The 24148-nt window shown below is 29.5% G+C and overlaps 8 protein-coding genes across 8 annotated transcripts; 4 read left to right on the top strand and 4 right to left on the bottom strand.

The window, feature by feature from the left end:
* Positions 1–148: 148 nt before the first annotated feature.
* BX663DRAFT_543048 (uncharacterized protein) lies at positions 149–1808 on the top strand (the record flags this gene model as incomplete). The annotated part of the gene is made up of 9 exons (XM_051530832.1): positions 149–156; positions 184–188; positions 319–460; positions 572–621; positions 1038–1102; positions 1161–1196; positions 1267–1275; positions 1371–1528; positions 1585–1808. 9 exons carry the CDS (start codon positions 149–151, stop codon positions 1685–1687), a joined length of 576 nt encoding a protein of 191 aa, XP_051383049.1. The 3' UTR covers positions 1688–1808.
* A 289-nt stretch (positions 1809–2097) lies between these two features.
* BX663DRAFT_561122 (uncharacterized protein) lies at positions 2098–3939 on the bottom strand. Its single transcript, XM_051531916.1, has 4 exons — positions 3844–3939; positions 3465–3673; positions 3279–3380; positions 2098–2276 (listed from the first exon to the last, which is right to left on the bottom strand). Exons 1-4 carry the CDS (start codon positions 3854–3856, stop codon positions 2190–2192), a joined length of 411 nt encoding a protein of 136 aa, XP_051383048.1. The 5' UTR covers positions 3857–3939; the 3' UTR covers positions 2098–2189.
* A 1703-nt stretch (positions 3940–5642) lies between these two features.
* BX663DRAFT_531127 (WD40-repeat-containing domain protein) lies at positions 5643–7707 on the bottom strand (the record flags this gene model as incomplete). Its single annotated transcript, XM_051530361.1, has 6 exons — positions 5643–6077; positions 6134–6335; positions 6419–6814; positions 6889–7471; positions 7540–7630; positions 7693–7707. 6 exons carry the CDS (start codon positions 7705–7707, stop codon positions 5643–5645), a joined length of 1722 nt encoding a protein of 573 aa, XP_051383047.1.
* A 1016-nt stretch (positions 7708–8723) lies between these two features.
* On the bottom strand, positions 8724–12119 carry BX663DRAFT_569121 (kinase-like domain-containing protein; the record flags this gene model as incomplete). The annotated part of the gene is made up of 5 exons (XM_051532114.1): positions 8724–8816; positions 8921–9211; positions 9276–9440; positions 9544–11482; positions 12097–12119. The coding sequence occupies 5 exons, from the start codon at positions 12117–12119 to the stop codon at positions 8724–8726; spliced, it is 2511 nt and encodes an 836-aa protein (XP_051383046.1).
* Positions 12120–12565: 446 nt separating this feature from the next.
* On the top strand, positions 12566–16952 carry BX663DRAFT_434418 (uncharacterized protein; the record flags this gene model as incomplete). The annotated part of the gene is made up of 10 exons (XM_051523065.1): positions 12566–12733; positions 12885–13034; positions 13111–13818; positions 13897–14259; positions 14336–15172; positions 15265–15881; positions 15949–16089; positions 16160–16450; positions 16533–16770; positions 16860–16952. 10 exons carry the CDS (start codon positions 12566–12568, stop codon positions 16950–16952), a joined length of 3606 nt encoding a protein of 1201 aa, XP_051383045.1.
* A 134-nt stretch (positions 16953–17086) lies between these two features.
* On the top strand, positions 17087–18530 carry BX663DRAFT_454416 (uracil-DNA glycosylase-like protein). Its single transcript, XM_051523817.1, has 7 exons — positions 17087–17428; positions 17498–17552; positions 17634–17702; positions 17760–17895; positions 17948–18057; positions 18136–18233; positions 18305–18530. Exons 1-7 carry the CDS (start codon positions 17126–17128, stop codon positions 18443–18445), a joined length of 912 nt encoding a protein of 303 aa, XP_051383044.1. The 5' UTR covers positions 17087–17125; the 3' UTR covers positions 18446–18530.
* Positions 18531–19196: 666 nt separating this feature from the next.
* Positions 19197–21205, bottom strand: BX663DRAFT_509416 (uncharacterized protein). Its single transcript, XM_051527616.1, has 4 exons — positions 20173–21205; positions 19852–20051; positions 19276–19745; positions 19197–19219 (listed from the first exon to the last, which is right to left on the bottom strand). Exons 1-3 carry the CDS (start codon positions 20844–20846, stop codon positions 19288–19290), a joined length of 1332 nt encoding a protein of 443 aa, XP_051383043.1. The 5' UTR covers positions 20847–21205; the 3' UTR covers positions 19197–19219; positions 19276–19287.
* A 1701-nt stretch (positions 21206–22906) lies between these two features.
* Positions 22907–23878, top strand: BX663DRAFT_509415 (40S ribosomal protein S19-A). The gene is made up of 4 exons (XM_051527615.1): positions 22907–23006; positions 23356–23490; positions 23551–23734; positions 23793–23878. Exons 1-4 carry the CDS (start codon positions 22970–22972, stop codon positions 23872–23874), a joined length of 438 nt encoding a protein of 145 aa, XP_051383042.1. The 5' UTR covers positions 22907–22969; the 3' UTR covers positions 23875–23878.
* Positions 23879–24148: the final 270 nt, after the last annotated feature.

Genomic DNA, 24148 nt, shown 5'->3' with positions numbered 1-24148 from the left:
TTGATTAAGTTGAGTTATTAATTATAAAAAGAGTTGATATCCGAGGTTGAGTGGTAGAAAAATAAAAAGATTCACTGTGAATCCTGTCATTATTTGATAAAGTATATAAAAATATATAAGCGATCAATACAAGAACCAAGCCAAGATAATGCTTAAGTAAAGTTTATTTTATGTTACTTACAGATGCAGTAAGTGAATTAAACTATAGCACAAATAATCATATGAAATTTTGATATAGCCTATGACTACGATAAGTTTAAGAAAATAAAGTATTTTGATTTAATATTTTTGTGGCATCATTTAAAATTATCTTCAAAGATCCATTGACTTACTGTTTCTTGAAGCATAATTCAATCGTTCCTAGTACAGTTGGTTGCCTGCTTCAAAGACGAAGAATAAAAGCATTTTCCCATTTGTATAACATAAATACCAGTTATAGCTTAAAAATTCCTTTGTTAAGGTAATTGTCCTAGAATAGTTTAAAGTATGGACGATACACACTTAAAATTAATCGCGTTTAAGCAAGCCAAAAAAAAAAAAAAAAAAAAAAAAAAAAAAAAAAAAAAACTAGGACCTGTCTCAATTTCAACGGAATTTTCTATATTATTCAGTCGGACAATGGTGAGAAGGAGTTATTTCATTGTATTATTAGAAAGGATGTATTTTCTACAATTATCACAGCAACAACTATAATTCACCTTTGTTAGTATCACGTTAATGAAGTGGTTTCTGTATATCTTTTAAATATTTCAAGTAGGTATTCCAAGAAAGAAAGAAAAAAAAAGAAAAGAATATTAATCCAAAGTGTTAGTTCATCGGCAGTGTATAATACATCTACTGTATTGCTGTAATGGAATCTTTCAAAGTTTTAAGGTCTTACAAAATATTAATTTTAGGTTGAAGGACTGTTTGTAACAAAATTGTAAGTTCGCCCGAACTAGGGTGGCACAAAAAATTGCAAATATTACATATATGCATCAGTAATTCATATCCTTCTTTTTTCCCTTTTTTTTCTTTTTATATAAATCAATAAAAAGAAATGTCTGACGTTAATCATAACAATATGGGTCCAGTTCGTCCTGCTGACGAAGAAGGAAAAGCGGTAAGTATGATAGAACAAATAAAAATGAGGAAATTTGTGCATAATGAATATGTTGTAGGTTTTCCATGAAGTGAAAGAAGAAGTTATTAAAAAGGTTTGTAGTTCTTCTTAAATGAATTGTAACAGTTTAATGAATATAATTCTGATACTGTAATACTATATAGCTTCACGAGGTGAGTTAAATAAGAAAAAAAGGACAGACATCCCATACAATTCATGCTAAGCAAATGAATACATGTATATATTGCAATACAAATGTATACAAAAGCTTAACCATTTAGATAATGTTCATGGTCTTCATGAAATGGATGATTTAAAGCGAATTGAATGCTATATTCTAGTCGAATATGCTACCGAAGATGTCGCTTATGGTATCAATTATTTCGGAAAAATTCATTTAGGCAATGAGAAATATATCCATGTTCGGTAAATATAACACATACAAAAATATATATAAATTTGTTAATAACTTTATATATCAGAGCCCATAAATCAAATGATGGAGATGTTGACTTTTATTCTATATTGACTGATGGAACTGCTATTTGGTCCCGAGACGAGCCTTTAAAATATTTCATTGATTAAAATTCATATGATATAATTTTGTTATTACCCATTATTGTAGCTCTTATAATTAAATAATGAGTGTGTCATAAGTTATCTTTATTTATGAATAAAAAAAAAAAGCAAATACTTAAACCATGTAAACCAGTTTATAAAGACTATGCATGTATTTTTAATATGTGAATGTGTGATTTGATTGTTTAACTCAAGTATACATGACTTTGTTTACATCAATGATTTAACATAGTTGAATTCACATGATTAGTTTGTATTGTTATAAAAGAGGCTATTTCATTGTTTGCTTTAAGTTGTGCTATAGTCATCTCTAGTAGGCGGGCTGTTAAAAATATTCTTCGCATGCAATTATCAGATCTGATAATTTTCTACTATATTTTATACAGTTATTACCATATATTTGATAGATTAAGGAAAGGATTCATAATAATTCAATAGATATATACTATCAATTGTTAATTTTCGTCACTCCATTTGCTGTTGTTGGTAGATTATTATGGCTTGTTGTCTAAGTTAGAAATTGACCTGATTGAATAGCTTGTGGTATTTCTTGTGGATATCGTGTTTTATCAAATATTCGGTCAATGTTGTATGCCTTATATAAGAAAAATAAAAAACATTCATTTTAACGATGTTGTTGTTACTAGCTTTTTCCGCTAATTTGTAGAATGAGCCTTCATGAATAAACAAAATAGAAAACTAATCTTCAGTTATGCAATTTAATAGCGCACATCTATTTTTGTTAAAGCTTTTATCGCAGCATTTTCTAACTAGGAGCTAACATAAGAATTTCATGCTTTAAAGCCCCTTCTCTAATATTTTATGTTCTTTGTTGAACTTACAATCTTGACAGATGTTTAGTCGTCACTAAATTCTGGCATTAACATCACTATTGCAACAAGTTTGAATAAGAAATATAGAAGTGAATTTCAGTAGTTTCATGAATCAATTTTCTTCTTCCATCACTAATGAGTGAGTTTCAACTTGGTCTTTATCATTAATTAATTATTTTACTGTAAAAGTAAACTGAGAAAGTATCTATAAAAAAAAAAGAAGGGGCGATAAAATCTAGTTTCTAGTCTCATGTTGTGTCTTTCAATTGTATGCACACTCAAGAAACCATACACCACTTCTTCTTTGTGTAATATTCTATATACTTTATTTATTTTATTGTGATTCCTCTAACGATGTTAGCGATTAATCTGCCTTTCCCCTTTTCACCATTACACATCAACTAACTAAATCTTCTTTATTTATAAACTAACAAACACTTTATTATTTTTATTTTTTCATATAATCCATCTTTTGTTTATTTATATTAAAATCTCATAAAATTTATACTGTGAAAAAGTCATTTTTTTTTAAGAAAAATAAAAAAAAAAGCAAAAGCAACACATTTTCAATACATTTTAATTCTTTGGACATGCGAGAAGAGTAGGTTTTTTTTTTTACAAAAGTATTTTATACTTTTATTTTTTTTATTTTTTTTTTTATTATTTTTATTATTTAAAACAAATTTTTAATTTGAGGCAACTTTTTGTTTTTATAGAAAAACGGAAAAAAAAAAGCGCGAAAATAAAAACCCACAGAAATCAACAGAGGAAAACGAATCTGCAAAAGCAGCACCAGCACCAGCACCAGCAAGCAGAAACAGGCCAAAGCCAACACAAATCACCTTAGGGGGACTACCCCTGAACCCCTAAACAACCCAACTTCACCAGATGTGTCCGAAGACAACACCCTCCATTGGATCATCGTTCAGGTCAATCTGAGATAGAAGAACCTCGAGTTCTTCTACCTCATCAACCAGGTCCATGAGATCATCTTCGATCTCCATCTCCATGGAACCTGGAGGCAACTGACCAACAGGGACAGAGGTAGCCAACGCAGCCAAAACGTTATTCCCGAAACGGGCTGGGAGGAAAAGAGGAGGAGGCATATCTGCCTTGGGGGCAATGGGGGGAACAGAGAGAGAAGCAGCAGAAGAAATAGCTATTATCGTAGAATATAGTTGTATATACACACAGAAAGAGAGAGGAAGCCAACGCAAGAAGATAAAAGAATGTTTATATAAAAAAAAATAACGATATTTGTTAGTTATACACGTTATTTTATAATAAAAAAAAAGTATTTAAACACATATAAAAGATAAAGATACTTACAAGAGAAGGTCATTTTTTTAATAATAATTTTTATAATAATAATAAAAAAATATAATGATAAAAAAAAGAAAAAGGAAAGAGGAGGGTGGAAACGGAAGAGCAAGGGATAGTTTTATAGTGTTTTTATGGTTAATGAGAACAATAAACGTCAAAAATCATATGTGTTGCACAGTGCTTTGGCGTCAAAAAAAAAAAAGCCAAATAAAGCTAGATAAAGCACATGAAGATGTTATCTTTTATTTAGTTAATTTCTCTCCTTACTTTTTATTATTATTATTATTATTAGCGCAACAAGTGTAAATTTGTAGTGTTTAAATAACTATATACGCCATTTAACAGTGCAGCCATGTTAGTCTTTATATATTATTTACAGTAGTAGTAACAGACAGACAGAGTAACAGGGGGAAAAGGAAAATAGACAATATACAAAAAAAAAGGGCCAAGAACCAAGGGTAAGAGTCTATATTTTTTTTTATTGTTCCCACATTAATCAAAAGTAAGGAGTAAAATTCGTTTACAAACTTTTTTTGTTGTTGTCTTACACTTGGCGTCGTTATAGATTTTATTTACGTTGCTAATTGCTTTATAATAAAAGTAAAAGGAATATCATATACTCACTATTATCTACGCTGAACTAAGCCTTCTTCTTGTTAAATAGAATAGGGAATAGAGAATAGAATATTAGCTTAATAGTATTATACTTAAGCAGCAGATTTGTGTACCTTTTTTTTTTTTAATGCAGCAACAAGCCTTTTTTTTATATAATTTAAATTCAGTTAAATCAATCCATGTATATTTGTATAATATATGCTTTATATTCAAACTTCTTTGAAAGGATAAATGACTAAAGAACAATAATATGTGTGTAGTAGCAATTCACTATTATACATGTTCATGTCCTTCATTGCATAGTCAACATATAAAGATATAATACACCTAATTATCATTATTACTATATAAATATATAATGTGATGTAATAATAATCTAGAAAAAAAAGGAGAGAGGTAACAAACGATCTATATAAGCCAAAAGAGTTAGTATTTAATATTGTTATATTGTTTATTTCCAAATGGAGTAGTAAAATGACATCGTAGTTTTTTTTTTTTTTTTTTTTTTTTTTTTTTTTTTTTTTTTTTTTTTTTTTTTTTTTTTACTTTTAGTTTAAATGTAATAATAACAGTATCATTAGAGTAATATGACACATAATTATTCTTATGAAGTCTCTTTGATAATCATCCAGTCAAAAACCAAAGGATTATTTCTGCTTTATTTCATACATCACGAATCAATACAATATATCTAAAAAGTAACGATTTAAATTTATATTCCATTTTTATTAACAACACTTGAACATAGTTAAGTTATATCATTTATGTCGTTCGTAACAATTAGACTTTTTTTTTCTTCCTTCAATAGTCTCATCATTTTATAGCCTTGTAGAGTAAAACCAGCTTGCCTCTGCTGATTTCCTGTAATGCTACTATTAATTTTGATTTTGTTGAATTTTTATATTAAATCTAAGCATTGTTATAGTAATTCTCTTTTTTTTTCTACTATTAATGGTATTGACAGTAGAAATAGTGGCCTATGTATTAGTTAGATTTTTTTTCCTTACCTGCCAAAGTTTCTTCCAATATGTATATTGAAGCTTACTCCATTAGTAACAACATTTGATTTTAAAACTTTTTTTTTTTTTTCGTCTTATTAAAATATATTGTCTTAATTATTTTATGCCATGTATAAATAACTTATTCGCTTTATTGTTTAAATTACATAAAAAAAAAAAAGAATGGTTTACTTAAAAAGCAACTTCCCAAACACGAACAGCAGAATCTTGACCAACTGAAATTATGGTCAAGCCTTCTGCTTTATGCAAGAAACGTACTTGATTAACTGCATGTACATGAGCGTTTTTAATAGCCACTTTTTTGAAAGGCTTTTCACGATTCCAGACATAAATATTCGTGTCAATACTGCCACTAACCAAATAATTACCACATGAAGACCAATCCATAGATGTAATACGACTTGAATGGAAGACCCAATTCTGAATGATGGGCTCTTTGGTTTCTAGATCATAGATAAAGATTTTACCTACACTATCACCAACTGCAATAAGATTAGTTAATTTAGGATGTACTGCTAAAGATGTAATATTTCCAAGATTGTTGACAAGTTCACCAATAAGGCTTAAATTTCCATCATTTAATTCATAGATACGAACTTTATTATCCTATAAATAATTATACATGAGTAAATATGTTGCTGCGTGTTAGCATTTTAATTTACCTGAGTGCTTCCAACAAATACAGTTTTACTATCAGGACTAATAGCAGTAACATAAGGTGTAAAGTCAGGGTTTTTGAGTTCACCTATTTTTTTGAGCTCATCATTATAGACTACAATACTTTCATTTGTTGCAATAACAGCTGTTTTATTATCTGAAATAGAAAGTGAAGTAGGAAGAGATCCGGTAGAAGCAGCCTTACCACTATATTACATATATATATATATATATATTAACATCATATATAAATACATGCATCTATATATATATATATACTATTAGATTACCTGTATTTGAATTCTTTGCTCGAACCAAGTCGAATAGTATCATCCATGGCAATAGATAAAAGTTCATCTTGCTTTAAGGACAAAGCAGTTACTTGATTTCCATGTCCTTCGCCTTCAATACGTTTAGCAAGTGTATGATCGCCCTCTTCACCATACTTCCAACCATAGGCACGGCCATCATAAGAGCCGGTAAAGAATGTATCATTTTCTTGATTAACAGTAAGTGCAGTAATAGCTTTACTATGTCCGTCAATACGACGAGAAACTTTACCAGAGTTTTTATCCAAGTAGCTAAGTTCACCAGACAAAGAAGCTGTGATTAAATAATCATTCTTCCACAAATTACCCACTTGTTGGTTGTCGACTTTGTTAAGGGCTGAATTAATTTCAAAAGTACTATAGTATTAAAAAAAAATAATAAATAAATAAATATCTATTGATATATAAAACTCATCGAATTTATACTTTACTTCACAACTGATTTAGTGTTTATATCCCAAATCTTTGCAGTGTAATCAGCAGAAGAGGATAAAAGTTGAGTACTATCAGGAGACCAAGCAAGAGCAAAGACACTACCCTTATGTGCATTATCCTCGGAAACGAGTTCATCCAACTTATCACCCGTCTTACCATCATACAAAAATATTTTACCATCTGCACCACCACTTACAAAGAAGTCACCATTAGGACTAAACTGAACAGAGTGAACAAATCTAGTATGATCGCGAATTGTCTTTACATGTTTAAAAGGGACACCCGTAAAAAAGGAAACTGTCATATCATCAGAGCAAGTAACGGCACGGAATGGTCTTTGTTGACGAATACTGACGGCATTAATTACTTTACTATGGCCCGTAATTTCTCCTACAGAGGAAAGAGTGTCCAAGCTAAAAGCATGACCAAAACGTTCTTTGCCTTGTCCAACTGCAATCAAACGTTTACTTTCACAATCCCAAGCAATATCAGTAACTTTGTCGGTGACAGGGCGACATTCAGTTTTAAGGACGTGCTCTTCATTAACAGTGTCCCAAATGCGAACATTACCTTGAGCATCTACATGCATGTATATATATATTTAGTTTTTCTTCATTCTTAATCGTGTAAATACATTTTCTAATTACCTCCAGAAGTCATATAATAGCCACTTGGACTATAACGAGCAACTGTTGTTTGGAACTTGTGTCCAACATATTCTGTAGCTAAAGAGGGGTTCTATTTTTTTGTTCCGTTTAATGTCATTTTTTTTTAACTTTTTATTTCTTTCTTTCTTTTACCTCCAAATCTCTCATAAATACTGATGTTCCATTTGTATAAGCGAATGTCTTTCCTTTAGGATCTGCTTCAAGCTTAATGGAGTCGCCCTGATTGGTATAAGGAAGGGGAGCAAAAGTATATTCTAAAATTTTGTTATATATTTAATTAATTTTAAAATTGTTTTCTTTTTTTTTCTTTTTACTTTTAGTAAATGGCATTATTCTATGATTATCTTGAAAAATGAAGACGAAAATGAAGTGGACACTTTGGTTTACTTCCATATATATTTATTTGTTTAAATCTGTTTTTTAAATTTCGTGTCGCCCTTTCATTTTTATTTATTTGTTTATTATTTTATTTCATTAAAAAAAAAAAAAAAAAAAAAAAAAAAAAAAAAAAAAAAAAAAAAAAATTGCATTGCTTTACAAATAAAGATAGAACTTTGTAATCATTTCAGTCCAGAATAAAGAAAGGAAACTTTTTGTAGTTTCTTCAAAAGCATCTAAATAAACTTCATTAACTGCTCGAGATAATTTATATTTCTTAATCATAAATGAGTACTTTATATTTTTATAAATATAAATATTTATATAAATATATACATATTTTACTCTTGCCAACTAAATAGGTAAAAGTTCAACTGAATAGAAATATAATTCATTCTATTACAATGTGATTTAATTCTTTAAAATTCATCCTATTTATACCTGTTGGCTAATCTGTGATGTTCTATCTTGTATTTGGGAAAAATTACTTTTAGTTTTGAATAAGTTTAGGTTCGACTTAATTGTATATTTCATGGTTTAGGCTTTGAAATAACTTTTTTTTTTTTTTTTATTTTCGGTAGGAGTGTTTTGAGTCATACACACTAGTTAGAAGAAGCTTAGTTTTTGTTGGATCAATTCTTTCATAGTCATACTCAGAGCAGGATTGATTTAAAAAGCCAAACAATATAAATGCATGTATATCTATAATGAGAAAGATATCTATATATTTTTATACATTTAATTAATATACATTTAAAATATTACAAATTAAGATAATAAAAGGATTATTCTGTATGGCGTCTAGCGTATGTGTATAGAGATTTCTGATAATCAGCATCGTTCATTGTAGCTTTTCTCTCAAAAAGCCTGGTCATAGACTAAGCGAGGAAAAACAAAAAAAAAAAAAGAAAAAAAAAGAAAAAAGAAAAGAGAGTCTGAGAAATATGGGTTTAAGATATAATATATTTATATATTTCTATACCTCTTCTAATTCATGAATTTTAGGTCGTCTATTGGGATCTAAATCCAAAGTAGATCTTATTATATCTCTGAATTCAGGATCTATTAACTCATCTCTTTCTGATTTGGGTGATGATGTTCTACAAGCTAGTAACTCAAAAGCATTACCTGAATTAGCCAGCATGGTTCTAGTTTCAATTTCAGCTGTAGGATGACCACGATCAAGGAGCTCAATGATAAGAATACCAATAGCCCAGATATCAGCACTTTCATTAAATGTTTTATGTGGATCAGCAACTTCAGGAGCCATTGCCTAATAATGTAAAATAAATCTATCTATCTTTCTTTCTTTTCTTTTCTTTTTTTTTTGTTATTACTTTCATAGTACCGAAATGTCCTTGAATCTCATTTCCTACTCGAGTTACAAAACCAAAATCAGCAACTTTGATTTCACCCCATCTGGAAATAAAAATATTTTCAGTTTTAAGATCACCGTGAAAAGACCCATATAAATCATAAATATAACACAAGCCCTTGATTACCTAAGGTAAAAAAAAAAGAAAAAAAAAAAAAGAAAGAGAGAGAGAGGAAAAAAAAAAAGAAAAGGTTAGCTATTAAATTAACCTTAAATTATATATGCGTTACTTTGAGAACAATAAAAATAACCAAATCTTCATTCATTAAATCGTCTACATCACCACCCGTGAGCATATCATTCAAATCACATAACATACGAGGCATAACAATTTGAATAGAATTATTATAAATGTAGATATCAACCAACTGAAGCAAGTTAGGATGGTTAGAAGTACCAAGAATGCAAATTTCGTTATAGATCATGTTTAAACCATATGAACCGATATTGTCGATATCACCGTTTACTCTATTCTGTTTACGATAGAGCATTCGTTTTATAACGAAATTAAAGTAATTCGGGTCTTGAAGGCTTGCGACAGGATAAATGCCACCATTAAGACCAGATGCAATAGGATTTTTACCAAATGTATAATGTTGCTTTGGACAAAGCATGTGGACACACGTCTCTGCTCTATAACCTTGTAGCATTAATTTAATGTATCTTACAAGCGCTAGTGTAAAATTATCTAGAGTAGAGTGATAAGATGAATTGTTGAATAAATTGTTTGCACCATTGGGCATATAATTAAAAGCATTTTGATTGAGATTACTATAATAAGGATTGATATTTATAGGATATATATGAGTAAGCTGCTGACAATAGTCTGGATATCCCTGATAATAGGCTTGTGGTACTAGTAGACCAGGAGGAGCTGTTAAAACAGGAGCCATTGGTATGACGATATAATTTGCTGAAGGTGGTTGACCTAAAGGATTTAAATAGGATTGCTGTTGTTGTTGTTGTTCCTGTGATTGAAGCAATACAACTACTTGTTGAGCTTCAAGATCAATTATTTCATTTTGTCTATCATAGGGTACTGCAGACTCTACCCTTGTCTGTGGTGTTCTCGTGAACGGCCCAGAAGAGGCTTCATTTTGAATCATATTGAATATTTCATGACCCATTCGTTCAAGGTCCACGCAATCATCATCATCTTGTTCGGGTTCTGATACAAATGAGGAGGTTAATTTAATATAAATGATTTCTTCTTGCGAAAGATTAGTAGAACGTTGAACAATGAGAGGATGGCTAGTGTTGGTGGATCGTTGAGGATATGAAGGCGGCTGATTAAATGTAGTAGTAGTAGTAGTAGTAGTAGGTAGCTGTAAGTCTACAATGGGTTGCTGTGTACTACTATTTAGTTCTTTAGCAACTTCAGATTCAAGTAGTACATGTAGCAATTCCGAACTATGCTCTGGAGCTATCCTGGAATTAAAGAGCCTATCCATATCTAAGCTGACACGAGGCATAATTGAGATAGCATTATCATTTAAGCCTTCAACAACTACAGGAATACCTCCATCTTGGGTCCTATTTTCAGAGTAAGTGATCATGCTACTACCAGAGGAATCATCATTTACAGAGGTATCTGTATCTTCAATTAGCGTTGGAAGAGGAAGAGAACTAACGACACTCTGGTTATTTATATTCGTTGATGCTAGCATGTCTGTTTGTACTATAGCATCTTTCCTATTCAAATCATCAGGAACATTTACAAAGGCACCTTGAGAGGTGGTAACATCAGCAAAAGTACTACTACCAGAGGAGCCTTTAGTTGCTATTTGATTTTTCAACAAATCTAGATTGTGTATTTCCTCAATTTGTTGTTGATAGAACCATTCAAGTTGTCCTGCCAATCCAATACAATCTAAAGTTTTAACAACTGTGTTTAGCATGAATACAACACAGTTTGACAAAGCAGAAGAGGAAGAATGTGGCATTTGCTGCTGTTGCTGTTGCTGTTCCTTATATGGCTCCATTTGAACCTGAGCAGACTGTTGTTGATATACATTGGGTACAAATGAAGCAGGGTCAATTGAATAAACAAATTTAACTTCGACTACAACCAAGTTGAGGAAGCTAAATTTTGAGAACAGTGTTAATTTGCGACGTTTAAAGCCCTTGATGATTTCTACAAGGCATCTAAATCCTGGTATATAAATCATGCTATGTAAATATATATATATGTATATATGTATATAGATTAGTAAGATTGTAATGAAAGTAATATATATATATAAATATATTACAAACTATGGGAAGATGATTAAAAGACAAATACCTTATAAAAAGGCAATTAAAATGGAATTATATTAAAAGAAAAAGTAAACTATGTTAAGAGAAGAAAAGACCAAAAAATAGATATAAAGAAGTTAACTGGAAGGAATGTAAGTTATTTGTTATGTATGAAGAATATTTATAAAAAAAAAAAAAAATTAAGCATAATCTTTTTCATGTCTATTTAAATAGGAATTTAACAAAGGAAAAATGACTTTACTGGTTCTTTTTTTTTTCAAGTAAAAATAATAAGGTAACAATAAAGACCTATAATATGATATTATTACACCATTTGACTTGTCGTTTTTGTATATTTCTTTAGTGAACTTTAACCTATTTTGAAATATGAGGTTCAAATTCTAATACATTTAAGGATTCAATTCAAATAAATAAAAGATAATTATAAACTCATGGATGTCATTTTTCTTTTATTTCTGATAAAATGTTCAATACAAAGAGTAAAATATAAAATACACACAAAAAAGTATCTATTACATAATTACTTAAAGCCATTATTTCTACTCATTGTAAATTTATCAAATATGCTTTTTTTTTTTTTTTTTTTTTTTTTTTTTTTTTGCAATTTAAACTTTTGTATACACTTCTTTGTTTTTTTTTATTGAATATAAAGTTTAATTTTTTTTAACAATAAGCCCAGAAAAAAATACTATTGTTTGTTTGTGACCATTTCTTTTTATTAAAATTACGTCCAAAGTTAAAGATATGCGCTATCCCTATTAGCCTTTCCCTACTCCCTCCCATTTTTTTTTTTTTTTCATTGTGATCAAACATGTCACTGCTGCTGCTGCTGCTTTTGACAACATTGGCGGCGTTTTAAGACACGAAAAAAAAATACGTGACCGCGACCAAACTGTCTGAATTTTGTTCTCAAGTGAATAAAATAAATTCATCACTTTATCCTTATTTAGTCAATTTGATTTTTTTTTTAAGAAAAAAAAAAAAAATAGAGAAATGTATCTTGAAGAATTACTTATCGAAGGCTTTAAGTCATATGTTTCAAGAACTCATATTACAGGTTGGGATCCTGAATTCAATGCCATTACGGGTCTCAATGGTACTGGCAAATCAAACATTTTAGATGCCATTTGTTTTGTACTTGGTATTACTAACCTTTCACAAGTAAAGTAAAAAAAAATATACATGTATAGAAAATGAATAATGACAATAATAACAAAAAAGAGAAAAAGAGAGAGTGGTGATTTTAAAACTTTAAATTCCTGTACAAAACATTTTATATTGATTTACTTTTTTTTTTTTTTTTTTTTTTAAGGTACGAGCAAGTAATTTACAAGATCTGATCTATAAACGTGGGCAAGCAGGCGTAACAAAAGCATCAGTAACGGTTGTATTTAATAATGAGGATAGAGATCGTAGCCCTGTTGGATTTGAAGCATACAAACAAATTACGGTAACTCGACAGGTATTAAAAGCACTTTTCTCTTGATAAGTTTTCTTTCGTTCTTTTTTGTAACATTCTAAACGAGTTCATAAAATAGGTGCTTATGGGTGGAAGAACAAAATATATTGTTAATGGTCATAATGCGCAACAACAAACAGTACAAAACCTTTTTCAGTCAGTTCAATTAAATATTAACAATCCTCATTTTCTAATTATGCAAGGTCGAATTACTAAAGTACTCAATATGAAGCCAACGGAGATCTTGAGTATGGTTGAAGAAGCTGCAGGCACAAAGATGTTTGAAGATCGTAAAAATAAAGCATTGGCTACGATGGCTAAAAAGGAACGCAAAGTAGAAGAAATTAATACATTGTTATTAGAAGATATTATACCGAAACTAGACAGACTTCGTGCAGAAAAGAGAGTCTATTTGGATTTCCAAAAGACAGAAGTTGAAATGGAGCGTTTGAATCGTCTCGTAATTTCATATGAATATAAAAAACATGAAGATAGATTGAATAAATCAGGAGCAGACAATGATGCAAGGACTCATAAAATTAATGAATTAAAAGAAAATGCTCAAGTCTTAGGGAACGAAATAAAATTAATTGAGGAACAGAAAATGGCCATCTCTGCAAAGATGAAAGAGAATTCTGAGAGTGGGAATAAGATCAAATCCTTGGAAAAGAAAATAAAAGAATGCTCTACTCAGTCCGTTCGATTAAATGCAAAGAAAGTATTATTAGAATCTTCTACAACAGATGAGCAAAAGACGTTATCATTGTTAGCAACTCAAAAAGGGGAGGTAAAATTAGAACACGATTTTTTTTTAAAGAAAACAGATATGCGTAAATAGTTACTGATATCCTTCTAATTCAACCAGCTGGAGGAAAGCTTAAATGAGAAAAGGGAGGCATATGGAAGAATCAAGGATGAATACGAGCTTTACAAAAAAAAATATGATGAAAAATCAAAAGAAATGAAGAGCACAGATGAATTAATTCAAACATTAACAACTGGTATTTCAGCTGAAGAAGGCCATGAAAATGGCTATATGGAACAACTACAACAATCAAAAAATGCTGCTAATCAAGCATCTACTGCTGAAGAACAAGCTTCTTTAAAGATGAAACATTTACATAAGGAGCTTGCTGAAAAGGAACCTCAAGCTGCTAAAGCGCTTGCAGAAAGTCAAGGATCACTTGCTGCATTAGAAAAAAAGAAAATAGAAATGAGTGAAACTGAGGTAAATGATAAATACTATCCATAATAGGGATCTGTAGGGTAAATCAACATAAATAACATTCATAATTTTACACTAGCAAAAATTGAGTGCATTGAATTGGGATCCAGAAACTGAACATCATCTTCTACGTAGAAAGAGAGAAGAACAAGATATGTTAAACGATTTATATGAAAAGCAAGAATCCTTATCTCGAAAACTATCTAATCTTAATTTTGAATATACATCACCTTCACCAAATTTTGATAAATCTCAAGTAAAAGGTCTAGTTGCAGAATTAATTACGCTTGATAAAGACCATTATGATGCATCTACTGCCCTTGAAATTTGTGCTGGTGGTAGACTTTATAATGTAGTTGTCGAGAATGAAAAAGTGGGTGCACAAATCTTAGATCATGGGAAACTTAAACGTCGATGGACACTTATTCCATTAAATAAAATCCAAGGACAAAAAGTATCAGAAAAAAAAATATCTATTGCTGAGAAGATTGCTCCAGGAAAAGTTCACCTTGCATTAAGTTTAATTGGATTTGATGAAGAGGTATATGAAGCAATGGAATGGATCTTTGGTAGTACGTTTATTTGTGAAGATGCCAAGACAGCTAAGGAAGTGACATTTAATAAGCATTTACGTATCAAATCAGTCACATTAGATGGTGATATCTATGACCCTCATGGCACTTTATCAGGTGGATCTAAACCCAATTCAGCGGGTATTTTAGTAAAGATACAAGAATTAAATGAAATACACGCAGAGATAAAACACCATTCTCAACTGTTAGAGGATTTAGATAGAGAGATAGAAGCTTGTCAACAATCTATTACACAATACAACAAATATAAGCAATGTTTAGATCTTCAAACACATGAATTGAAATTACTTGAACAACGTATGAGTAAGAGTACACACACTCAGGTAAGGTATATAGTAGTAGCGATATAAATAACAGGCTAACATATTACTGCTTCTATCTCTCTCCCTCTCTTTCCCCTTTTTTTTTTTAATAGTTGGCTATGCGGGTTGAAGCAATAAAGTCACAAATTGCTCAACAAGAGGAAATTATGCAACAATCGATAATTGCAAAAGAAAAGGCACTTGAAGATTGCAAGCGTATTGAAAATGAAATGGCAGAATTTAACAATAACAAAGACACCAAAATAGATCAGATGACTGAACGAGTAGAAAAACTAAAGAGTCAATTAAAGAAAAGTGCCATCAAGTTAAAAGACATGCAACGAGCAGTACAAACATTTGAACTTGAAATAGAACAAATTGAGACCGATATTGTGGCATGTGATAATGAGATGAAAAAGGTACATGAATCTATTGCTGAATATAAAGCATCTATAGCTGCTATGAAAGAGGAAATAGAGAAGATTCAGACCGATGAAATTGTCGCTAAAGAGGAACTTGAAAGCGAAAATAGAATTTTGAATGCACATAACGAGGAATTTAATGATTTATGTACTATTCATGATCGTAAATCCAATGAACTTGTTGAATTAAATTTAAGAATACAGAAATTGACACATGACAATGAAAGATTTATTAAAGAAAGACAACACTCTGAACAGACAATACAAGAATTAGAAAGTCAATATGAATGGATAGCTGATGAAAAACAGTAAAACAAGATATAAAAATGCATGGTTTTTATTTTTATAAATATGTACTTATCACCTTCAATTTAGATTATTTGGTCAAGCTGGTTCAGCGTATGATTATACAAATATTAGTTTAGCTGATATAAGAAAACAACTCGAACAATTAAGCGTTAATCATGATTCATTACGTAAAAAGATTAATGTACGAGTTATGAATATGATTGATAAGTAAGTTATAATTATCATAATTCATCTATTTATATATAGAATGTAATTCATCTATTTTTGATAATCTTAGTGTGGAAAAGAAAGAGGCAGCTTTAAAAGAAATGCTAGCTACAGTTCAAAAAGATAAACAGAAGATTGAAGATACCATTCAAACATTAGAAAATTATAAAATGGAAGCTCTTGAAAAGACATATCGTAAAGTTAATAAAGACTTTGCAGAAATCTTTGGTGATTTATTAGAAGGAAATACATGTAAACTACAAGCACCAGAAGGAAAGTCAATAGCAGATGGTCTAGAAGTTAAAGTATGTCTTGGAGGTGTATGGAAGCAAAGCTTAACAGAATTAAGTGGTGGGCAAAGGTAAAAAGGGAAAAGAAAAAAAACCAACAAGCAAACTCTATTTACTTGAAATGTACTGTACCTAACTTATATAATTTACTAGATCATTAATTGCATTATCTTTGATTTTATCCCTACTTCAATTCAAACCAGCGCCCATGTATATTCTTGATGAAGTAGATGCTGCACTTGACTTGTCACATACCCAAAACATTGGTTCATTGTTACGTACAAGATTTAAAGGATCACAATTTTTAGTTGTGTCTTTGAAAGATGGTATGTTTAATAATGCTAATGTATTATTTAAGACACGTTTCAAGGATGGCACATCAGTAGTAGAGGTAAAAAGAAAATAAATATAATAGCCATTTTATTTTATTTTATTATTTTTATTTTTTTCAGTCACTAATACTCTATTTTTAATTTATAGAGAACTACACCTTATAGAAAAGAAAGAGAAGAAGCTACATCACGAAAGCGTGGACGTGCTGATAAAGACACTAGAAATACAACACATTCATAAATATAATAAAATAAAATAAAATGCCTTCATGTTATTGTTTTAATAATAATGTATAAGGCTTCAGTCACTACTATTATTAGCGCAATGTAAAAAAAAAAAAAAAATGAATATTTATTTTTCAAGTCGCGTTTCTTCTTTCCCCTTTTTTTTTATTATTATTTTTTTAAAATAAAATGAATAAAGGTAGCAATAAAAGAAAAACTGAAGATAACCTAGAAAAGACGTCTAGTAAAAAGCAAGTAACGCTTCTTTCTATGTTTAAGCCTGTACCTGCAGCAACAAATACCACTAAAAAATCAACCGAGAATGATGCTAATGATGTTGATGTACCTAATACTAAACCTAAAGATCCAAAAGCATTGTTTAAAAATGTTAATGAAGAAACCCTAGAATTGTTAGATCTTGAAATTAAAACTATGAATTATGAGTGGTTGAAAGTATTGTCGCCTGAGCTTGTTAAGCCTTACTTTCTAAAGGTATTTTTTTTTTTTTTTTTTTTTTCGTTCATCAATTTTGATCTTTTATTACATGTGATGTATGAATAGTTGAAACGATTTTTAAATGCAGAATTGGCGGCTAAAAAAGTTGTATTTCCTCCCTGTAAGTCTTTTTATTTTATTTTATTTTATTTGACATTCATATACACATAGTAACCCAAATAATAATTTTTATGTTTTTAAGCGCATCAAATTTATAGTTGGTCTAATTACACACCACCTTCAAAAGTTGAAGTAGTGATTTTGGGTCAAGGTAAGATAAAAATTTAAAGTCGGATGTCAACTTTTGATATTTAAAAGTCATGATTAGATCCATATCACAATTATAATCAGGCACATGGTCTTTGCTTCTCTGTTGTTAAAGGCGTTAAAGTGCCACCTTCTCTAGTCAATATTTACAAAGCAATAAAGAATGATTATCCTGATTTCAACATTCCAGATCACGGGTAAAATAAATAGATGAACAAAGTCAACTCTATATTCACTCTTTGTTCCTAGTTTCTTGGAGAATTGGGCTAAACAAGGCGTTTTACTGTTAAATACCAGTCTAAGTGTTGAAGCACATAAGGCAGGAAGTCATGCAAATCAAGGTTGGGAGCAGTTTACAGGTAAAATAAACTATTGAAGATACATGTTTGAAAAAAAAAATACATGGTTATATTTATTTATTTCTATACATTTTACAGATGCCATTATCAATTATTTAAATGAAAGAAAGACAAACTTAGTGTTTATTCTATGGGGATCACATGCACAAAAAAAGGGTGCCAAGATTAATAAAAATGTAAGTTTTAATACAAGAAAATGATTTTTTTTTTTTTACGTAATGATTTTTAATCTACTTGATGATAATAGAAACATCTTATTCTAAAAGGTGTCCATCCTTCGCCACTTTCTGCTCATAAAGGCTTCTTTGAATGTAAACATTTTAAGAAAGCAAACGAGTACTTGATAGAACATGGTAAAAGTGAAATCAATTGGAATTGTTTAACGTAAATTTAGCATAGTACTTTGCGTGTATATAGTCATTAATGAATAAATTTGAGCATCTTTAAATAAAATCTTCTATATTTGAAAGGCATGAGTATAAAATTTTGTTTGATGATCAATTCAGTGAATTATATGAATTCTAGGAGACGCTATTAAAATTGATATAAACAATCTAACGTTCATGTCAAAATAAGCAAAGAAGATAACCTTCCTTTGGTCTTTAAATAAGCTTTATTTTTTTTTTTTTGAGAATTAACATTCCACAACACGTCTTGACTATTAACACTACGACCCTATTTGATTTTCATGTGATAAATTTTATTTTAGTAGATAATATTGCAGCAGTAGTGTTTTGAAAGGTATGGCATGGATATTGAGACATTGTATACATTATTTAAAGTAGAATAAAATAAGAATATGTATATGTATGTGTGTGTGTGTGCGTGCGTATATATATACATATACATATACATATACATATACATATACATATACATATACATATACATATACATATACATATACATACACGTACACGTACACATATACATATACGTACACGTACATGTACACGTACACATGCATATGCACATGCACATATACATAGTGGTATATAATAAATAATATACAATAATAAATATCATATTATGTAATATAAGTCTTACATATTAAACGTCAATCATAATATCCTTTCCTCTTGAATCCTGTTTACACATAGGACATCTAAAGTTTAAAGCAAGCCATTCATGAACACAAGCCTTATGAAAATGATGTCCACACCTATTATATATTTATATATAAATATATAAGGTTGATTAAAAAAAAATATCATTTACTTTCTTCCAAGTTTACCATAATTTGCATAAAATATCATTATCTTCATAGTTTGATAAGCAAATAACACATAATTGATCTTGGACATCAGGAATCTCTAATATTTCATATTCCTCGTTTATATCAGTAGGAGGTGAGTCTATTAAGCCCAAGTAAAGCCATAATTTATCCAATCGTCCTAGCTTCTTTTGTATTGATTTTTGTCCCTTCTTTTCTTCTTCTTTTTGTTTAATATCATTAAGATCAATTATAGTATCATTTTCATTTAATGTAGATCCAGTTGTATATACTGTAGTTGAATCATTTAACTTTGAGTTATTATTGGGATAAAGCAGTTTGATTTGATTAGCTGTCTCAGATGTATTATTATTACTAGTAGATTTAAATTGGTAAACGGGTATCATTGCTATTTCTTCATTTGTTGCGCCTCCCATATAGACACCATCATCAACATGAAGTAACCTCATACCCACTAATAGTAATAAGAATATATGTATATAATATATATATATATATATATATATATATATATATAAATCATTTGAATCTATGTTGATTAAGGAAGAAAGAAAGAATACCTAATACACATGGTAAACAAAAGATAACTGAGGTGCATAAGAAGATAGGAACTGATAAAATAAGATATCCGTATGCAATTAATCCTAATGATAGATAATAAAGAGGTTTTGCTGTATCTGAACATGTAGTCGAAGAGAATAACATGTAATTGCCAATAATAAACCATAAAACTGCAAATAAATCTAGAGCTGATTTAGCTCTATATATATATATATATATATATGTTACCAACATGATCATTAATAGGAAAATTCTTTATAGTAAAGTGTATATATATATATATATATGTATATGTATATATATAATTCTTCTGCTATTACCTATCTATCCATGCTCTAATGATATCTTCCTGCGTAATCTGTGCAGAAGATAAAGAAGAAGTTGGATACTGAGAAGGTAAATGAAGTTGTTGATGAGGCGTAGCAAATGCCTGATGATACCGATTTGTACTTGTCGGCCTAACTGGAGGTGGAAAAGATACGGGTCGATCATTATTTATAATATTTCGTTCATTAAGAGCATAAGCTTCACTCAGTTCAGTTCGAGCACTAGAACGAGGGGAAATCATTGAGCTTGTCGGCCTGCGACGAGGTGCTAAATGTTGATAAATATGAATAGGTGTTATTAATATTTGACGAAGAATATATACAGTAACAAAGACACGTAGAGGTTTATCACAATACATTTCCCAAGAGATCAAAAGAACAATAATACTTGTAATAATTTGTATAATAACAAAAGTCATGGAAAATCCCATCCATAGTTTAGATGATCTTGAACTTCGACGCCAGTTCAATACAAAATGTGTAAACCAATGTGATCGTACTCGTCGTGATGTAGGAGCAGCACTTCTCGTAAAGTTAACCGCATTTGTAGCAGAATTAGATAAAATTTGTGGTAATGCTGGTCTAGTAGAAGATGAAGATGAAGATGCCGAAGAGAAAGATAGATTAGAAGACTGATGTCGATGACTTAATCTCGTTGTTGATGGCATTTTTTTTTTTTTTTTATTATTTTTCGTATAAATAAATAAAGTTTAATGATTGCAATAATGATATGTATAAAGATATATTTGTATATATAAAAAGAGGGCTCAAAAAATAGAATATGCCTACACTCACAAGTCGATTTTTTTTTTTTTTTTTAGTCTATTAGAGTAACCATTAACACAAATGTGTATATTATATAAGGTTTTATATACAGGGAAAAAAAAAGTTAACTTGATAAATTAAAAGGGAGTAAAATGTATGTATTTGAAAAGGAGGCGTATATATAAAAATATCTTTTCAAAATTTACACAATAGAAAAAATAAGTTACTTTGAAGTATGTGTGAACAAAAAAAAGAAGAAGCAGAAAAAGAAACAGAATGAATTCTATTAAAATAAAATAAATTTGAGTTAGCTTTCTTCTCGCTGTTATTGGATCGGTCAATTTATTTTTCCTATATTACATAATACATCCAATCGGTATATATGAATAAGAGATGCATTTATCTTTACGTCAAATTAGAATGATTATTCTGTTACTATTTATATGCTTTAAGTAAAAGAAGTATTTATCCTATTTTATAGATGTATGCAATAGATTCTATTTTGTATATACTTTTGCGAATTAAACCATCTTACAAGATAAATAGCATTCTTTTGCAAAATTAAATCCTTTCTTATGCCTCTAATTCAATTATTTTGTTCTATTTATCTATTATATAAATAACACGAGTTTATTCCAAGTTAGAATCAATTTGATGATCTCAGTACTTTATCATGAAAACAAATAAGAAATAAAAAGAGCCGTATAATTATTGCTATCTTGTCTGTAAAAAAAGCAAATTCTATTGCTTAATATACAATTCCTTCTGTAACAGATTATATAAAACGATTAGTATTTCTTTAATATTTCTGTTATGATATTAAAACGAATAATTCATGATATACAAGTGGCTGAGTGATTGATTCCTTTTTTTTTTGCATATGTAAATCAGTTGTCTCCTTATTAATTTTCAAATCAACTACATCAAGTGGACAAATATATGAATATATATATATATATATTTATATGTATATCAAGCAGCGAGTATTGATGCTGCCTAAAAGAAATGACTTGTTTATATTTTGGAAATATACGAGAAAAGTAGTGATAGGAATAGACTTAATCAGTCAATACTAAATGCCATCAAATCTAGTAAATAATATTACATTTAATTGTTTTATAGTGTTTTTTTTATTGATAATTATAAAAGAAGCATTCAAAAAAAAAAAAAAAAAAAAATACCAAGTTCCTTCGATTATGTTTCTCTATCAATAGTCATACTGATTTGTTGTATAGTTTAGCATATAAGGACATTTGCTCTCCAGTATATGATCAGTAGTATTCACCTCCTATCTTTTTATTTGGGTAACGTTTAATAAGCTCCTGTTTCTCTCTTACAATAGTAATTTATTCTCTACGCTTGTCCCTGAAAGTGTTTTTTTATCTTAGCATTATATACTTTGCATAATAATGCCTTCAAATAGTATTCTGTACTTGTGATATATATTTATATACATATTTGCTTTATTACAGCGTATTCGAATAAAATTGAGACTAGCTGTAAAAAAAAAAAAAAAAATAGTAGCTAGAATTAATTATTATATATAATTATACAAAGAGGTCATCTTAATATTTATCATTTCACCTTATCTAAAGAAAAAAAAATAGAATACTAATCTCAAAGTTTCCTTTTAATAAGCTTACAAAAAGGATTTCTATCTGAACTGAGAATACTATACATTCTCTTCATCTCTTTCCTTTTTATCTTGTGTCTCTTAAAAGGGAGATTTTTATTTTTATTTTTTTTTTTTTTTTTATTCTTATTTTGTTGAACTGATCTGGGCAATCCAGTATCATTTAGGTACTATGCGCTCACAAAGATTATAACAAAAAAAAAAAAAAAAAAAAAAAACGGCAATTAAAAAAACTTTGTGACTACAAAAAGTGACGTGATTCGAATGCAGCGACCGCTTAGGGTGAGGGAAAATTTTTTTTGAATTTTTGAAAAAGTCAGAGAACCAAAGTTTTTTTTTGAAAGCCTTCTCTTTTTTTTGCTTCTCGAATTCAGTGCATTAACTTATATAACTATGGCTGGTATCACTGTTAAGGACGTTAACCCTCATGGTACGATATCTTCAAAATATTAGAACTTTAAAGAAAAGAAAGACGATGAGTCAAAAGCCATAATTTTCATCCATTTTTTTTTTTTACAAAAAAAAAAAAAAAAAATCTTAAATGTGAAATTTGTACATGTATCGAATTTCAAGGAAAGAAAACATATTTTTTACATGGATAATACAAAACAAAAAGTATAATACAAAGTAACTAGTAGACACATTTTGGAATTGTTGTAGAAAGAATTGAATAATTCATCAATGAGGGGAATTGTGGCTTGGCTCATGTCTTTTTTTTTCTTAAAAAAAAAATACTGATGTATAAAGTCAAGTATATTAATACTCACATTTATTTATAGCCTTCATCAAGGCCTATGCTGCCTATCTCAAGCGTACTGGTAAGCTCGAAGTCCCTAAGTGGGTTGACCTTGTCAAGACTGGTACTTTCAAGGAACTTGCTCCTTATGACCCTGACTGGTATTACATTCGTGCTGGTAACGTATTATCATTTGTTTGTATAATAGATAAAGTATATTAATGCCCCTTTTAAATAGCCTCTGTTGCTCGTCACATCTACATCCGTAAGTCTGTTGGTGTTGGTGCTTTGAACAAGGTTCACGGTGGTACTGTCAACCGTGGTTCTCGTCCCTCTCACCACGTCAATGCTTCTGGTTCCGTCAACCGTAAGGTTCTCCAATCTTTGGAAAAGATTGGTGTCTTGGAAAAGGATAAGAAGGGGTAAGATTGACCGTAGTATTTTATTTTACTTTAACTAATGTATATAACTATTTAATAGTGGCCGTAAGATTACTCAAGATGGTCAAAGAGATTTGGATCGTATTGCCATGACTCTTGCTGAAGAATCTGATGAAGAGTAAATTTAAAGCTTCAAGTTTTATTTCTTTTTTCTCTTTAAGAAAGATTCATTATTTTATTTTTTTGTAAAAACAAAAAATAAACATTATATATCTGCCTAAACACGTTTATTTTTATTGTATCAAAAATAATTAACAAGCTTCATGAAAAAAAAAAAAAAAAAAAAAAAAAAAAAAAAAAAAACTTAAATCCTGTTTGACAGCTATTATCGATCCTCTACATAATGGATTTATTCCTAGAGTAACAATATAAAACTAAGCATACTTTTTTTTAAAT

Source organism: Cokeromyces recurvatus (genome assembly GCF_025118155.1).
Source record: "Cokeromyces recurvatus strain NRRL 2243 chromosome Unknown BX663scaffold_12, whole genome shotgun sequence".
NCBI classification, from domain to species: Eukaryota; Fungi; Mucoromycota; class Mucoromycetes; order Mucorales; family Mucoraceae; genus Cokeromyces; species Cokeromyces recurvatus.
This window is presented reverse-complemented; position numbering and strand designations above follow the sequence as displayed.